General features: G+C 37.7%; 2 protein-coding genes across 2 annotated transcripts in view; both read right to left on the minus strand.

Annotated features, from left to right (window-relative positions):
- The window catches only part of LOC107720050 (FLII actin remodeling protein), a 13,192-nt gene extending 7,038 nt beyond the window's left edge, over window positions 1-6,154 (minus strand). The window contains exons 1-10 of the mRNA XM_016527640.1: window positions 5,885-6,154; window positions 4,950-5,060; window positions 4,771-4,842; window positions 3,354-3,434; window positions 3,072-3,157; window positions 2,253-2,414; window positions 1,984-2,087; window positions 1,707-1,882; window positions 1,345-1,502; window positions 1,158-1,242 (exon numbers count right to left, since the gene is read on the minus strand). Coding sequence (XP_016383126.1) covers window positions 1,158-1,242; window positions 1,345-1,502; window positions 1,707-1,882; window positions 1,984-2,087; window positions 2,253-2,414; window positions 3,072-3,157; window positions 3,354-3,434; window positions 4,771-4,842; window positions 4,950-5,060; window positions 5,885-5,947 — 1,098 coding nt within the window. The 5' untranslated portion in view covers window positions 5,948-6,154. The remainder of the gene's footprint in view (window positions 1-1,157; window positions 1,243-1,344; window positions 1,503-1,706; window positions 1,883-1,983; window positions 2,088-2,252; window positions 2,415-3,071; window positions 3,158-3,353; window positions 3,435-4,770; window positions 4,843-4,949; window positions 5,061-5,884) is intronic.
- Window positions 6,155-6,831: 677 nt separating this feature from the next.
- The window catches only part of LOC107720051 (DNA topoisomerase 3-alpha-like), an 11,046-nt gene continuing 3,995 nt past the window's right edge, over window positions 6,832-13,882 (minus strand). Inside the window, exons 13-19 of the mRNA XM_016527641.1 lie at window positions 13,646-13,775; window positions 13,429-13,542; window positions 12,897-13,062; window positions 12,587-12,733; window positions 12,384-12,506; window positions 10,415-11,139; window positions 6,832-7,043 (exon numbers count right to left, since the gene is read on the minus strand). Of these exons, the coding sequence (XP_016383127.1) occupies window positions 6,889-7,043; window positions 10,415-11,139; window positions 12,384-12,506; window positions 12,587-12,733; window positions 12,897-13,062; window positions 13,429-13,542; window positions 13,646-13,775 (1,560 nt within the window). The 3' untranslated portion in view covers window positions 6,832-6,888. The remainder of the gene's footprint in view (window positions 7,044-10,414; window positions 11,140-12,383; window positions 12,507-12,586; window positions 12,734-12,896; window positions 13,063-13,428; window positions 13,543-13,645; window positions 13,776-13,882) is intronic.

The following is a 13,882-nucleotide window of genomic DNA, read 5'->3' on the forward strand; positions in this document are numbered from 1 at the left end:
ACAAGCGCTACTCTACACTGCTCAAAACTCGCGTTTGAATCGTCAGTGGCAAATTCTTTAAATATAAAAACGTACTTACAGGCTGTGAGTCAGCATTATTTGTCAGCATCATAGACTGTATAGGATCAGCATGCGCGCTGAAGGGGAAACAGGGGAACTGAATTCACCAACACCGGCATTGTAGGCTACTCTCCCAGGAAACAGTCCTCCATAAAATGCGCTGCACACATCTGAATATTTGGGTTGAACTGTTCTGGAACGGTGTTGTAAATACAACTTAACCACTGATTTCTAGTTGTCCTCTTTTGGAAGGCCAAACAAAGTAGTTTCGCTTTCACAACGAAACACACAGCGTCTCCACGACATGGCGGCGGGAACAATACTACAGCGAGTATTGATCAAATCGAGTATTGTGATCAAAGTTACGCCTTCTTTCTTTGAGTGAACATTTGGGCGGCATTATGCAAATCTTCCCACATCGTGACGTAGACATGTGGGGGCGTGTTTAAACGAGGCGTTTTAGGAGGGCGTGGACGAGTCTTAACTTTGATAAAGAATATCTCTTTGGGTTTGAGACTTTAGTCTTTGCAACTTTAGGGATCTTATCTATTCACGAACAGCTTGTAACACTCCAAAGAGAAAGGAAAACTTGAAATCGCATCATATGACCCCTTTAACAGTTTTAACATATGAGTGTTTGTGGCTTTACTCTTATAAGTCCATAAAAAACATATGTTAACATTTAAAAGTTTGGGGCTGGTAAGATTTTCTAAAATGTTTTTAAAGAAGTCTCTTATGCTCAGCAAGGCTCCATTTATTTAATCACAAACACAGTAAAAACAGTAATATTGTGAAATATTACTACAAATTAAAAGAACTGTTTTCTAAGTTCTATGAAATCATTCTAATATGCTGATTTGGTGCTCAAGAAATATTTCTTATTAATTATCAATGTCGAAAACTGCTTAATATTTTTGTGAAAACTGTGATCGTTCAGGATTCTCTGATGTATAGAAGGTTCAAAAGAACAGCATTTGTTTGAAATAGGAATCTTTTGTAATATTATAAAAGGAAAATAATCTTACTGGCCCCAAACGGTAGTGTAGGTAATAATAATAAGAAATTTTTTTTTTTCATTTTTAATAAAGAGTTCATACCTCCAGGTCAGTGAGGAAATGAATGGCCTCTGGTAATGTCACAAGGCGGTTCTTGTTCAAAACCAGCTTTTTCAATTTTCCACACCTGAGCAAGTCAAAAAGCCACATATTATTAATATCAATATCAATATCATATACATTTGTTTAATAAATTATGTCTAACTACCAATAAACTGTCAGTTCTCACCTGCAAAGTCCCTCAGGAACAAGTTCCAAATTATTATTTGCAGCCATGAACTCAACCAGGTTGGACAATTTTCCTACACCAGACGGAAGCCCATCAAAATCAATTTTGTTTGAGTTCACATACAGCTTCTTCAGCTTAGACAGCTTGCAAATGGCAGACTGCATATCACATTAAACGGGGGGAAAAAAAGAGACAAGATTAGCAACAAGTCATCAAATATATCAATGTAAGCTAAATGACAATACTATTAATGTGATGAAGCATTTTCTCCTGCACATGCGCAAAAGCACTTTCAAGGCCCAACTACATCTGATAAGTGCTAAGTTCCTCTGTTTTACTTTATATGGCAACGAGGGACTTACAGGCAGGGATGTGAGTTGATTCCTAGAAAGGTTGAGCGTCTCAAGTTTAGTCCACTGATCTATGCACAGCGACAGTTCAGAAATCTGATTGCTGCTCAGATTTAGCCGTTTGAGATTAGCCAGTGAATACAAGCATTCTGGTACCCGAGACAGATCATTGCAGGACAGGTCCACGTCTACACAGAAACACAAAAGATTCATTATACATGGAGCAACAGCAATTACAGATACTGATGATTGTTTTACAGAGAGCAAAGTAACACCCCTGGATCTCTACCTGCTAGATTGGTGAGGCCCTCCAGACTCGTGGGCATATTATTCTGAGTACGCTGAGTGTTCCTTAAATGGAGGGTTTGAAGGGCCACCATAGCAGGTAACTGCCTGTTACGACAAAGGCACACAAGCGACACAGAGTTTATCAGAGTCAATGCTGATAACACAATGATGTCATCTGAAATGAATGTAGCCTTCCTCCTATTTGGCAGTGTACAAACAAAATCTGTGATTTACAGAAATAAATCAAATTGTAAAAACCATCTGTCTTACCTCAGCTGTGCATGCATTAGTGGATTATTATTAAGTATGAGGGTCTGCAAATGGACCAAGCGTCTCATCTGAGGAGGAAGACTGTCCAAATTATTGTCACTTAGGTCCAGGTACAGCAGATCAGTGAGGTTAATGAACAGCTGATTTGGTATGTTATCAATGCTGTGAGAAAGAGCAAACATCAGAAATGAGTATCAGATTACACGTTCACAGAAATCCATGGTTAAAACCATTATGACCTCAAAATTACCAAAAAAAAAAAAAAAAAACGATGTGGAGAAGTCACGTAAATATTCCACTTTTTGACTTTTTGTCATGTTTTTATCAGGTAGAACTTGTGGGTAAAAATATTTTTTAAAAATCATTATTCATACTTATCCAGTAAATCACAAACACTTGGAAATGTCATGGGGCCTTCAAATACAGTTGTGGACAAAATGTGGGGGCCTTGGAGGTAGACAGGTTGAGAACCACTGATATAGATGGATGCTGCATTGGGTCTTTTTTCAGCATCTTGCACCATGTGCATAGCATTTCTAAGATGATGTGTGAAGTTAAAAATAGTTCAACTTTTCTCAGTCTCAAGATACCCGTTTTTTTCCATTCCTTCAGTAGCACTTAGTCTAGCTATTACTGGGCACAAAAATGCATCCTTTGAGTAGGCCCCCAAACCATCCCCAAGATCTCTTCCAAAATACCATTGTAACGGATCACAAAATGTAAAAAAAAAAGAAAAGAAAAATTGAATAAAAGTGTTTTCTCATGAGTAATCATCATTCCTCAATTCCAAGAACATGAGTACAAAATAGAAAGACTAACCTATTGTGACTGAGGTTTAAGACTAACATGTTCCTGGAGTTCTCCAAGTCCCGAGGGATTTCTGTTAGTTGGTTGTAGCTCAGATCCTGAACAGAAGAGGAAACAACACATCTAAACACACATATCTTTTACCATAATACAGCACACAATCTATGACAAATTTACATAGTTTCACTAATCAAGACACAGACCTGTTTACATCAAATTAAATCATGCACTTAACTGAGATATATACTTCATCCACCTAAGAGAGAAATAAACACAAAGTAATTCTCTACATACCAGCACAGAAAGATCATCCAGCTGAAAAATATCATCAGGAACACCAGAGTTCTTCAAGTTGTTAGCTCTGGCCACAACTGCCTACAGCAAAACAACAAGGGCAGATTAAATGCTGGTCTGAGCACTGAAAATATATATAGTAAAACTGTGGAAAATAATGCGGTGTTGATTCAAAATGCAGTTCAAATATTTGGGGTCAGTAAGATTTTTTAACATTTTTGAAAGACGTCTTATGCTCACCGAAGCTGCATTTATTTGATCAAAAATATTTTACAATATATAAAACATTTTATAAAATAAAATATTTTTAATTTGTAATTTATTCGTGTGATTGCAAAGTTGAATTGCTCCATTATTCCAGTCTTCAGTGTCAAATAATCCTTCAGAAATCATACCAATATGTTGATTTGGAGCTCAAGAAATTTTTTTATTATTATCAGTAGCAATGCTTTACATTTCCTGTCTCTGGCGTTTCTAGTCAATTAACGTATTTTCCGAGCTGATAATATAACGTTAAACCTAAGAAAATGTTTTTAAAAAGCACATGGCACCATAGCTTCATTACTTTACAGTGTAGCAATGACTGTCTTTTTGCAGTAATCCACTTGTCATAGTTTGATGAGTGGGCAGATGACATGAAGCGACACGAGGTTAGCTGCATTGAAAACACGAGCGCACATATCCTACATACAGCTCCCGATCGGGCGAAGTTCGAGGGATTTTGTCCACAAAGTGATAAGAGCACATATTATTTTATAATTTCACACACAGTATTTTAACTTGTAGGTGCTTCAAGCCATGCTCGTTTCCTCTTGTCAGCGTTTGACATAGAACGCAAGGCATACAGCGCCAGACACGGACAGATTGTTACTGTGGCAGCCAACGACAGTACAGCTTAACCTTGCGCACATTTTTATATTTAGTTGTAGGGCTGCACGATAAATCGAAATGGAATCGAGATCGCGATTCGACAGAAGCTGCGATTTTCATGCGTTGCATTGAAAAAGTTTCATTTTAATTAATTCAGTCGATCTTTTTACCCCGTTTTAACATGGGTTTCCAAGTTAGAATCCTTCATGGCAGCACTCATCGGTTACTCAGGAAAAATATGGAAACTTTTTCATGATTCTTTGATGAATAGAAAGTCCAAAAGAGCAGCATTTATTTGAAATATAATATTATTAAACATTAAACAAAACATTACTAGAAATATTTTGAAATATTATAAATGTCCTTATTGGCAAAAGTTTTTGTTCACTTCTTTCAAAAAACAACAACAACAAAACTTCTGACCCCAAACTTTTGAACGGTAGTGGATGTAAACAGTTACGTTAATATTTAAATATCCTTATGTAAAATGTACATGTGAGAGGAACATGTGATATATTTCACAGTATTACGAAATATTTCACATTACCCTCAGGTTGGGAAGACTTGACAATTCTCCATGCAGCGTCGTCAGGCTGTTGTGACTCACGGACAAATGTTCCTGATTTCACACAAAAGAGCAAAAAAGACCCAAGATTGAGCATTAGTAAGTTGACAGTCTAATTGCGAAATATGAAATTGTGACTCAGCTGTGAAATCGACAATCACCAGTTTCTGCAGGGAGGACAGTTCCTCTGGAAGATAGCAAAGCCCCGTTCTGTTCAGCTTCAGCCATCGCAAGCTGGTCATAGACTTGACATGCTCAGGAAAATAACCCCCCTGTGTTCAACAGAAGAGATACAAGTATTACAGTCTCAAATCAGACCATCATGAGCCACATGAGTCAGCTTCGGTGTTAGTGATTTGGCCGTTTTTGATGGATCTGCTACACTGATGTAATTTTCCAAACAGTCTTACTTGCTTCAGTCTGAAGCCTAAATTTGATCTAAAACAAGCTAAACCTGGTACAATGATGTCATTTAAAGACAGAAAATTATGGGGTGTGTTTGCTATGGCAACAACATGAGCCTGAGCTAGAAAACTTGCATGCTGTTCACACAGTCATCTCAAGATGAGTACATCTGCCTGAAGTGGCTTTATATAAGACAGACTCAGAGAGCATCAGTGCAAATTTACTCAAGTGAACCAACACACTTGAGAGCTTGTGTAATACCGCTAAAGGAACTCGTGTAAGAGAACTCTGTATAGAACATATTCAATGCTTTAAAAATCTTCGTTCTCATATGCATACTGATAAACTCTCTAGTCTAAAAGCTGCAGCAACATGTTTTGAAAGCCAGTGCGTCAGCAGCGCAGTTCATTTATCGAGGCCAGACGCGTTACAAAGTAACACCCAACACATCTGACTCGCTAACAAACTTCTAGTTATTTCCTTGCTGTCACACAGCTTGACCTGACCGCGACAAATTTTGACAAGTCGCAAGCTAACGCCCAGTGTTCTTCTAAGCTAGCAGTTAGCGCTGCTAGCTCACCATCTCAACCTGTTTTGACACACTAACTAGCCTTCATCACTTTCCTCGCTTGAACTAATAATTTATTAACAAAACCCAGTACAAATAGACGTATTAAAGCAGAACTCTTACCTTAAAGTCATTCCCACTTAGGTCTACTCCCCTGATAAAGGGGAGAACTCCGGTCGCGGCCATGTCTAATTCAGGATATGGCTTCAGTCGCAGACGCAGCCTATCTCTGTTTTGGCAGCGGCTGCTGATGGATCAAACACTCCCACGCCCTCCGCTCACATGGTACAGCCCACTAACTACTCAGCGTTACCAACCACTCACAAAAAAAGTTATTTCTGTTTCGCTAAAACTGCTACTTAAACCCGCTAAAACGTGCTAAGCTACACCCTGCTGCAGTTGACTCAGAACTGACTCATTGCTGAATCATTTGCAGTGCCTTAGATACACTGACAGGGCCTGGGACAAAGATAGGATGGGTTGGATGACTCTACTGGGATAATGGGCCCCCCTCATCCTAGGGGCCGTTACAACATTCCCAGTTGTTCAACCTGGACAGTATTGGTAATTTGTGGGATTTTTCTTCTTCTTTTTGGAGGTCTGGAGTAACATTTTATGCTACTGAGTTCATTTAACATTTACATTATATATATGCATTTAGCAGACTTAAAAAAAGCAAGTGTCAACAATATATAAAAGTATATGTAATAATACTTAGATGTAAATGTACTGCATGTCAACATAATTACTATAGGACTAACAATAGGAAAAAAACTTGCATAAAATACATATTGTTCATTAGTATTACTCACTACTCACTGTAATGACACTATAATGTAAAATGACCAATTATGGTATTTAAAATGCATTATTAACTTTATCTGATAAATCTTTTAGTTCAGCATTTTACATTTTAGATTGTGTGACACTGCTGTAGGTCTTGCAATATGTAAACAATTTACACAATTTACTTTTAATTACTTATAAAGTAATGTTTTACTTAAAATAACTTTATTTTACACAATACAATTTATTATACATATAAAAAATAATTATACATTTGATATGATTGATTTCATTTACATACATATTTTTCATTTGACAAAAATCGCATGAACCATTTATTTTCATGTTCCCTGTGGACAGGTGACCCGTGTGTGACCCGGCTCATGACATATTCCACAGGTTCTCGGCCTTTTGGCAGTGGGAGGCTTGTTTGAGGTAGTGCTGGCCTTTTTGTTCCCAGGATGTCTGGCACCATTTCCTCCAGAGAAATCTGTGGCTGAAAAAGTGACAGAAAATCGAAATTATTAGCAAAAAAGACAATATTGAAGAAATTATTGCCAGATGAAATATTTACATATCTTGGAACTCATATAAAACAATCCCTAACTGTTGTTTTCTTCCTCCACAAAATGTAGCTCAATGGAACACAATCAAAGCCAACTGGGACATACTTGATTAATATGTGGACTAGATTTTGCAGCACAAACCGACATGACGACTGCGCCTGACAAAATGTCTAAAAAAAAGTGTCGCACTTGATTTTAATATATTTTAAAATGTAATTTATTCCTGTGATGGTAAAGCTGTATTTTCAGCATCATTACTCCAGTCTTCAGTGTCACATGATCCTTCAGAAATCATTCTAATATGCTGATTTGATTTAATATACTTGAGATTTGATGCTCAAGAAACATTTCTTATTATTATCTTATGCTGAAAACGGCTTAATATATGAGAGGAAACCATAAAACATTTTTATCTGGATTTTCTGATGAATAGAAAGCTTAAAAAACACCATTTATTTGCAATAGAAATCTTTTGTAACATTATAAATGTCTTTGATCAATTCCTTGCTGAATAAAAGTTAATTCCTTGCTGAATTAAAAATCTTACTGACTCCAAACATTTGAACAGCAGTCTATGTATGAATGATCCTCTTCAACATATTCTGATCATATTTTGCCCATGTATAATAAATTGTCAGTGCAAAACATCATAGACAGGCATTATACCTGGAGCCACATTTTCGTTCGCCCACTGGAAGAACCCACACTGCTGATCACGTGGTTTCCCGCAGGTGTGGAACATTCGCCCCTTGTTTGGCCCATCTTTCATGACGGCCCTGGTCACTGCAGGCTCATTACAGTTGCACATAGTTTCACCATCATCACCTCCAGATCCTCTGTTGTTTTGCCTCTGCTGAGGTACGTTCCCAAAGCCAATTGAGGGCCTGGGAGGTTGGGAATTCTGACTCAGGGGTCCACTGCTCCCTCCGGGCGCTGCCTGCTCAGCTGGCTGATCAGCCCACAGGAAGAACTTACAGTCTCCTGTGGTACACTTGTAGAACTGACGGCCTTGATTGGGACCCTCTTTGCGAACAGTGAGAAGAATGGCATCCTGACCACAGTTACACACAATGGCACCGCCCTGGGCTGAAGCTGGTGGTTGTGTTGCCCGTGGAGGTGGCAGACTGGCTCTGGGTGCTGGAGGTGTGACCCTGGATGGAGGTGCTGAGTTGGTTCTAGGTACATGATGCTGATTTGATCCAGAGCCGTTATGTGCCCGAGAGCCAGAATCTGCTACTCCTCCTCGGATGTATTTCAAGTTTAAGACCTCTCTGAGAGTCTCATCACATCCTCCAATGCATCCAACAAATTCAAGGGGCATCGTAGGTGGCAAACTTCCTCTCTTGAATTTAAGCTTCAGCCTGTCAAGAATTTTATGAATAAAACCAAAACATTATTTAAAATGACCATATTTACTTTGCTAATTCACCCTTATTGTCCATGATTTTTTAGTGCAAGTTTGTTCACATTAGTTAATACAGTAGAAATCATGAACTAACAAATGAACAACATTTTTTAACATTTATTAATCTAGGTTAATGTTAATTTACAAATATATTGATGTATGTTGATAATTCATGTTCGTTCATAGTACCAAAAAAATATTTTACAATTTAAAATAAATATTAAATGCTGTAAAAGTATTATTCAATGTTTTATTTTTCATATTAGCTACTGCATAAACTAACGCTAACATATAAAACCTTATTGTAAAAATGTCACCAAAAATACAATACTGTTCAAAGTTTGGGGTCAGCATGATTTCTTTTAAGTTTTGAAAGAAGTCTCTTATGCACATCAAGGCTGTTTTTTTATTGAAAATAAATAAAATACAGTAAAAACAGTAATATCGTGAAATATTATTACTATTTAAAATAACTGGTTTCTATTTTAATATATTTTAAAATGTAATTTATTTCTGTGATGACAAAGCAGATTTCAAATCAGCAAGACTTTCAGAAATCATTAGATACGATTTTTGTGGAAACAGTGATACATCAGGATTCTCTGATAAGTAGAAAGTTCAAAAGAACAGCATTTATTTAAAAAAGAACTTTTTTGTAACATTGTGAATGTCTTTACTGTCACTTTTGATCAATTTAGTGAATCCCTGCTGAATAAAAGTACTAAAGGTGCACTAAGCGATTTTTGCCAAACGATGTTGATATTTGAAAGCACCAAAACAAACACGCCCATACCCCAACAGGACCTCGCCCTTATTTTGAAATCTCCGCCCCATACGAATGTACACAACCATGGCAACGACGATCATGGAAACAAGCGAAGATGAAACACAAGCATATTCAAACAAAAGCCAACACGGATAAGTTGTGTGAAGCGAAGCAAAATCAGCGTTACTCACCTATCAAGAAGAAAAAACAACGCAACCTAGGCGTCCGATTCGAGCCCTTCTCGCTCCTTGAGTTTCTCTCCACTGCTGGAAAGCTGCTCCGATATTTACTCCACAGGTTCTCGGCCTTTTGGCAGTGGGAGGCTTGTTTGAGGTAGTGCTGGCCTTTTTGTTCCCAGGATGTCTGGCACCATTTCCTCCAGAGAAATCTGTGGCTGAAAAAGTGACAGAAAATCGAAATTATTAGCAAAAAAGACAATATTGAAGAAATTATTGCCAGATGAAATATTTACATATCTTGGAACTCATATAAAACAATCCCTAACTGTTGTTTTCTTCCTCCACAAAATGTAGCTCAATGGAACACAATCAAAGCCAACTGGGACATACTTGATTAATATGTGGACTAGATTTTGCAGCACAAACCGACATGACGACTGCGCCTGACAAAATGTCTAAAAAAAAGTGTCGCACTTGATTTTAATATATTTTAAAATGTAATTTATTCCTGTGATGGTAAAGCTGTATTTTCAGCATCATTACTCCAGTCTTCAGTGTCACATGATCCTTCAGAAATCATTCTAATATGCTGATTTGATTTAATATACTTGAGATTTGATGCTCAAGAAACATTTCTTATTATTATCTTATGCTGAAAACGGCTTAATATATGAGAGGAAACCATAAAACATTTTTATCTGGATTTTCTGATGAATAGAAAGCTTAAAAAACACCATTTATTTGCAATAGAAATCTTTTGTAACATTATAAATGTCTTTGATCAATTCCTTGCTGAATAAAAGTTAATTCCTTGCTGAATTAAAAATCTTACTGACTCCAAACATTTGAACAGCAGTCTATGTATGAATGATCCTCTTCAACATATTCTGATCATATTTTGCCCATGTATAATAAATTGTCAGTGCAAAACATCATAGACAGGCATTATACCTGGAGCCACATTTTCGTTCGCCCACTGGAAGAACCCACACTGCTGATCACGTGGTTTCCCACAGGTGTGGAACATTCGTCCCTTGTTTGGTCCATCTTTCATGACGGTCCTGGTCACTGCAGGCTCATTACAGTTACACATAGTTTCACCATCATCACCTCCCTCTCCTCTGTTGTTTTGCCTCTGCTGAGGTACATTCCCAAAGCCAGTTGAGGGCCTGGGAGGTTGAGAATTCTGACCCAGGGGTCCTCTGCTCCCTCCGGGCGGTGCCTGCTCAGCCGGCTGATCAGCCCACAGGAAGAACTTACAGTCTCCTGTGTTGCACTTGTAGAACTGACGGCCTTGATTGGGACCCTCTTTGCGAACAGTGAGAAGAATGGCATCCTGACCACAGTTACACACAATGGCACCGCCCTGGGCTGAAGCTGGTGGTTGTGCTGCCCGTGGAGGTGGCAGACTGGCTGGGGGGCGGCTGCCGTTGGCTCTGGGTGCTGGAGGTCTAACATTCTCCACCCTGGATGGAGGTGCTGAGGTGGTTCTAGGTACATGATGCTGATTTGATCCAGAGCTGGTATGTGTCCGAGAGCCAGATTCTGCTTCTCCTCTTCGGATATATTTCAAGTTTAAGACCTCTCTGAGAGTCTCATCACATCCGCCGATGCATCCAACAAATTCAAGGGGCATCATAGGTGGCAAACTTCCCCTCTTGAATTTAAACTTCAGCCTGTCAAAGATTATATGAATAAAACCAAAAGCAGTATTTAAAATTACCCTCTTTATTTTGTTAATACACTACCTATATTATTGGCCATGATTTTTTTTTGTGCAAATTTGTTCACATTAGTTAATGCAGTAGAAATCATGAACTAACAAATGAACAACATTTTTAGCATTTATTAATTTAGGTCGGGGTCGGCAACCTTTTGGGCATGAAGTTGCGATTTTACATTTTTCTGGTTAAACACTAAGCCAATAAACCAATAAGCCAATCGCGTAGTGTGACTGAAGCTAAATGGACGGACGCGCAGCGGTCGCACGAATTGTTTGCCAGAGCCACATGCATCTGTAGACTATAGCAGGTTAATTATCACACTTTTATAGTATTTATAGCTCCTAACCCGCTGTGTGACTACGAGGAATGATTACCTCAAAATGTATGTTGGAATGCAGTTTTCCCTATTGCTCGCGTGCCAGTTATTATCCCTCTGCAAGCCATAGGTTGCAGACCTCTTCATAGTACAGAAAAAATGATTTTACAATTTAAGTTAATTTACACAACTTACACAATTAATATAGATAGAAATAAATATTAAATGCTGTAAAAGTATTTTATTTGATTTTATTTCATATTAGCTACTGCATGAACTAATGCTAACATATAAAACCTTATTGTATAAATGTTGCCAAAAATACACTACTGTTCAAATGTTTGGGGTCAGTAAGTCTCTTATTCACACCAAAGTCGTATTTATTTGATCTGAAATACAGTAAAAACAGTTATATATTGTGAAATATTATTACAATTTAAAAGAACTGCTTTCTATTTTAATATATTTAAAAATTGTATTTATTCCTGAGATGGCAAAGCGGAATTCTGAAAATCAGCAAGATTTTCAGAAATCATTCTAATATAATGATTTGATACTCAAGGAACATTTCTTCTTATTATTAATGTTAACAGTTTTTACTGCTTAAGATTTTCGTGGAAAATGATAAATTTTTTTCAGGATTCTAAATAGAAAGTTCAGTTGATTCATAGAAAGTTCAAAAGAACGGCATTTATTTGAAAATAAATTTTTTGTAACATTGTAAATGTCTTTATTGTCACTTTTGATCAATTTAATGCATCTCTGCTGAATAAAAGTTTTTTTTTTTTTTTTTAAACGTTACTGACTCCAAACCTTTGAACTGTAAGTGGCTCAGAATATTAAAATGACTACAAAGCAACATAAGAACCACAATCCTTACATATGCACTGGATGTGGACGGCAAGTTGGACAGACGCTTTCGTCTCTGCTGACCTCCAGAACTGTGTCTGGAAACCACACGGCTGCTTTACAAGCTGGATATCCCATACATGAAAGAAACATCCTGCACATAAAAAGGGTGATCAAAATAAATGAATAAACTACAATCCATTTCAGTTAGATTAACACATGGTGTTGTCTCACCCTGTGCCGTCTTTCTTCTTCTTCAGCACCATGTCACGGTTACACTGAGGACACTTTCGCACTGGTAATGGTATCTCCATTTCTCCTTGCTCCTGTTCGGTAATCTCCTGAGCAGGGCCGAGATAATTTGACAAAGCCTCATCCAATCTGCAGAAAATATGACAAAAACACTCAATTCAAATTTGTAAGTAAAATGTAACCGGCAACTACTCCGAGTACAGCTGGAACAAACAAAAGTAGAGCTGTATATCTTGTTGATCTTTGCAGTATAAGTCAAATTGAAAAGAACTAATGTTATATTCAGACTCACTTTTTTGCCTTCCTCACAGACTCAATAAAAACAGCCTTGTATTTTGCCACGTGATAACTGAGGACAGAAGCTTTGTCCTTTCTGCCCTCTGACACAAGTTTAAGGTCCGCCTCCAGCTCCGCTCTCAGGTCTGGTTTAGACATCTCATACCCCATTGAGTTATACCCTGAAACAATGTTACACTCGATTTCACACAAATCACAGGTATTAAAGGGGTCATATGATGCGATTTCAAGTTTTCCTTTCTCTTTGGAGTGTTACAAGCTGATTGTGCATAGATAAGATCCCTGAAGTTGCAAAGACTAAAGTCTCAAAACCAAAGAGATATTCTTTATCAAAGTTAAGACTCTGCCACGCCCCCCTAAAACGATAATGTACAGTATTTGAAAAAGAATGTGTTTTTTGAACATTAAAGCATGTCAACATATTCTGTTACACCAAATACACAAAATAATGATCTTTAAAAAAGCATCATATGACCCCTTTAAACCATTCTTTGACTTCAATACTACTAATATGCTGATCGCATTACCTTCAACGAGACCCATGCCAAGTTCTCCAGGAAGGAACCTCTGGTCAGCCGTCAACCCCACATACATGCGACTCTTTATGGTCTCAATGTGTTCAGCATGTGTTGCATCAGTACCTGCAGCAACAACTCAAGTTAAGTGTCACATTACTAACTCTTTTTTTTTAATAAATGATGTAAAATATTCAAGGTACAATACTGGACTGATATGTTTCAGTACCAATGCCATGTTTCTCCATTAGCGATATCAAGTCGGCCTCTGTCAGAAGCTGTGGTGGACTGGTCTGTCCTTCCACCATCTCAATCGCTGTGGGCTGGAACATGGTGTCAGCCGTATATAATGGAATAACCTGTGCAAAAAATTTAAAAAAAGAGGCATATAGGCTCCAAATTACTTCTAGTGAAATCGAAGGACAAACTGGTGTGACAATTTCAAACAAAATCAGGCCAAAAAAAT

This window comes from Sinocyclocheilus rhinocerous, unplaced genomic scaffold (assembly GCF_001515625.1).
Source record: "Sinocyclocheilus rhinocerous isolate Xijiao unplaced genomic scaffold, SAMN03320098_v1.1 scaffold273, whole genome shotgun sequence".
Classification (NCBI taxonomy): Eukaryota; Metazoa; Chordata; class Actinopteri; order Cypriniformes; family Cyprinidae; genus Sinocyclocheilus; species Sinocyclocheilus rhinocerous.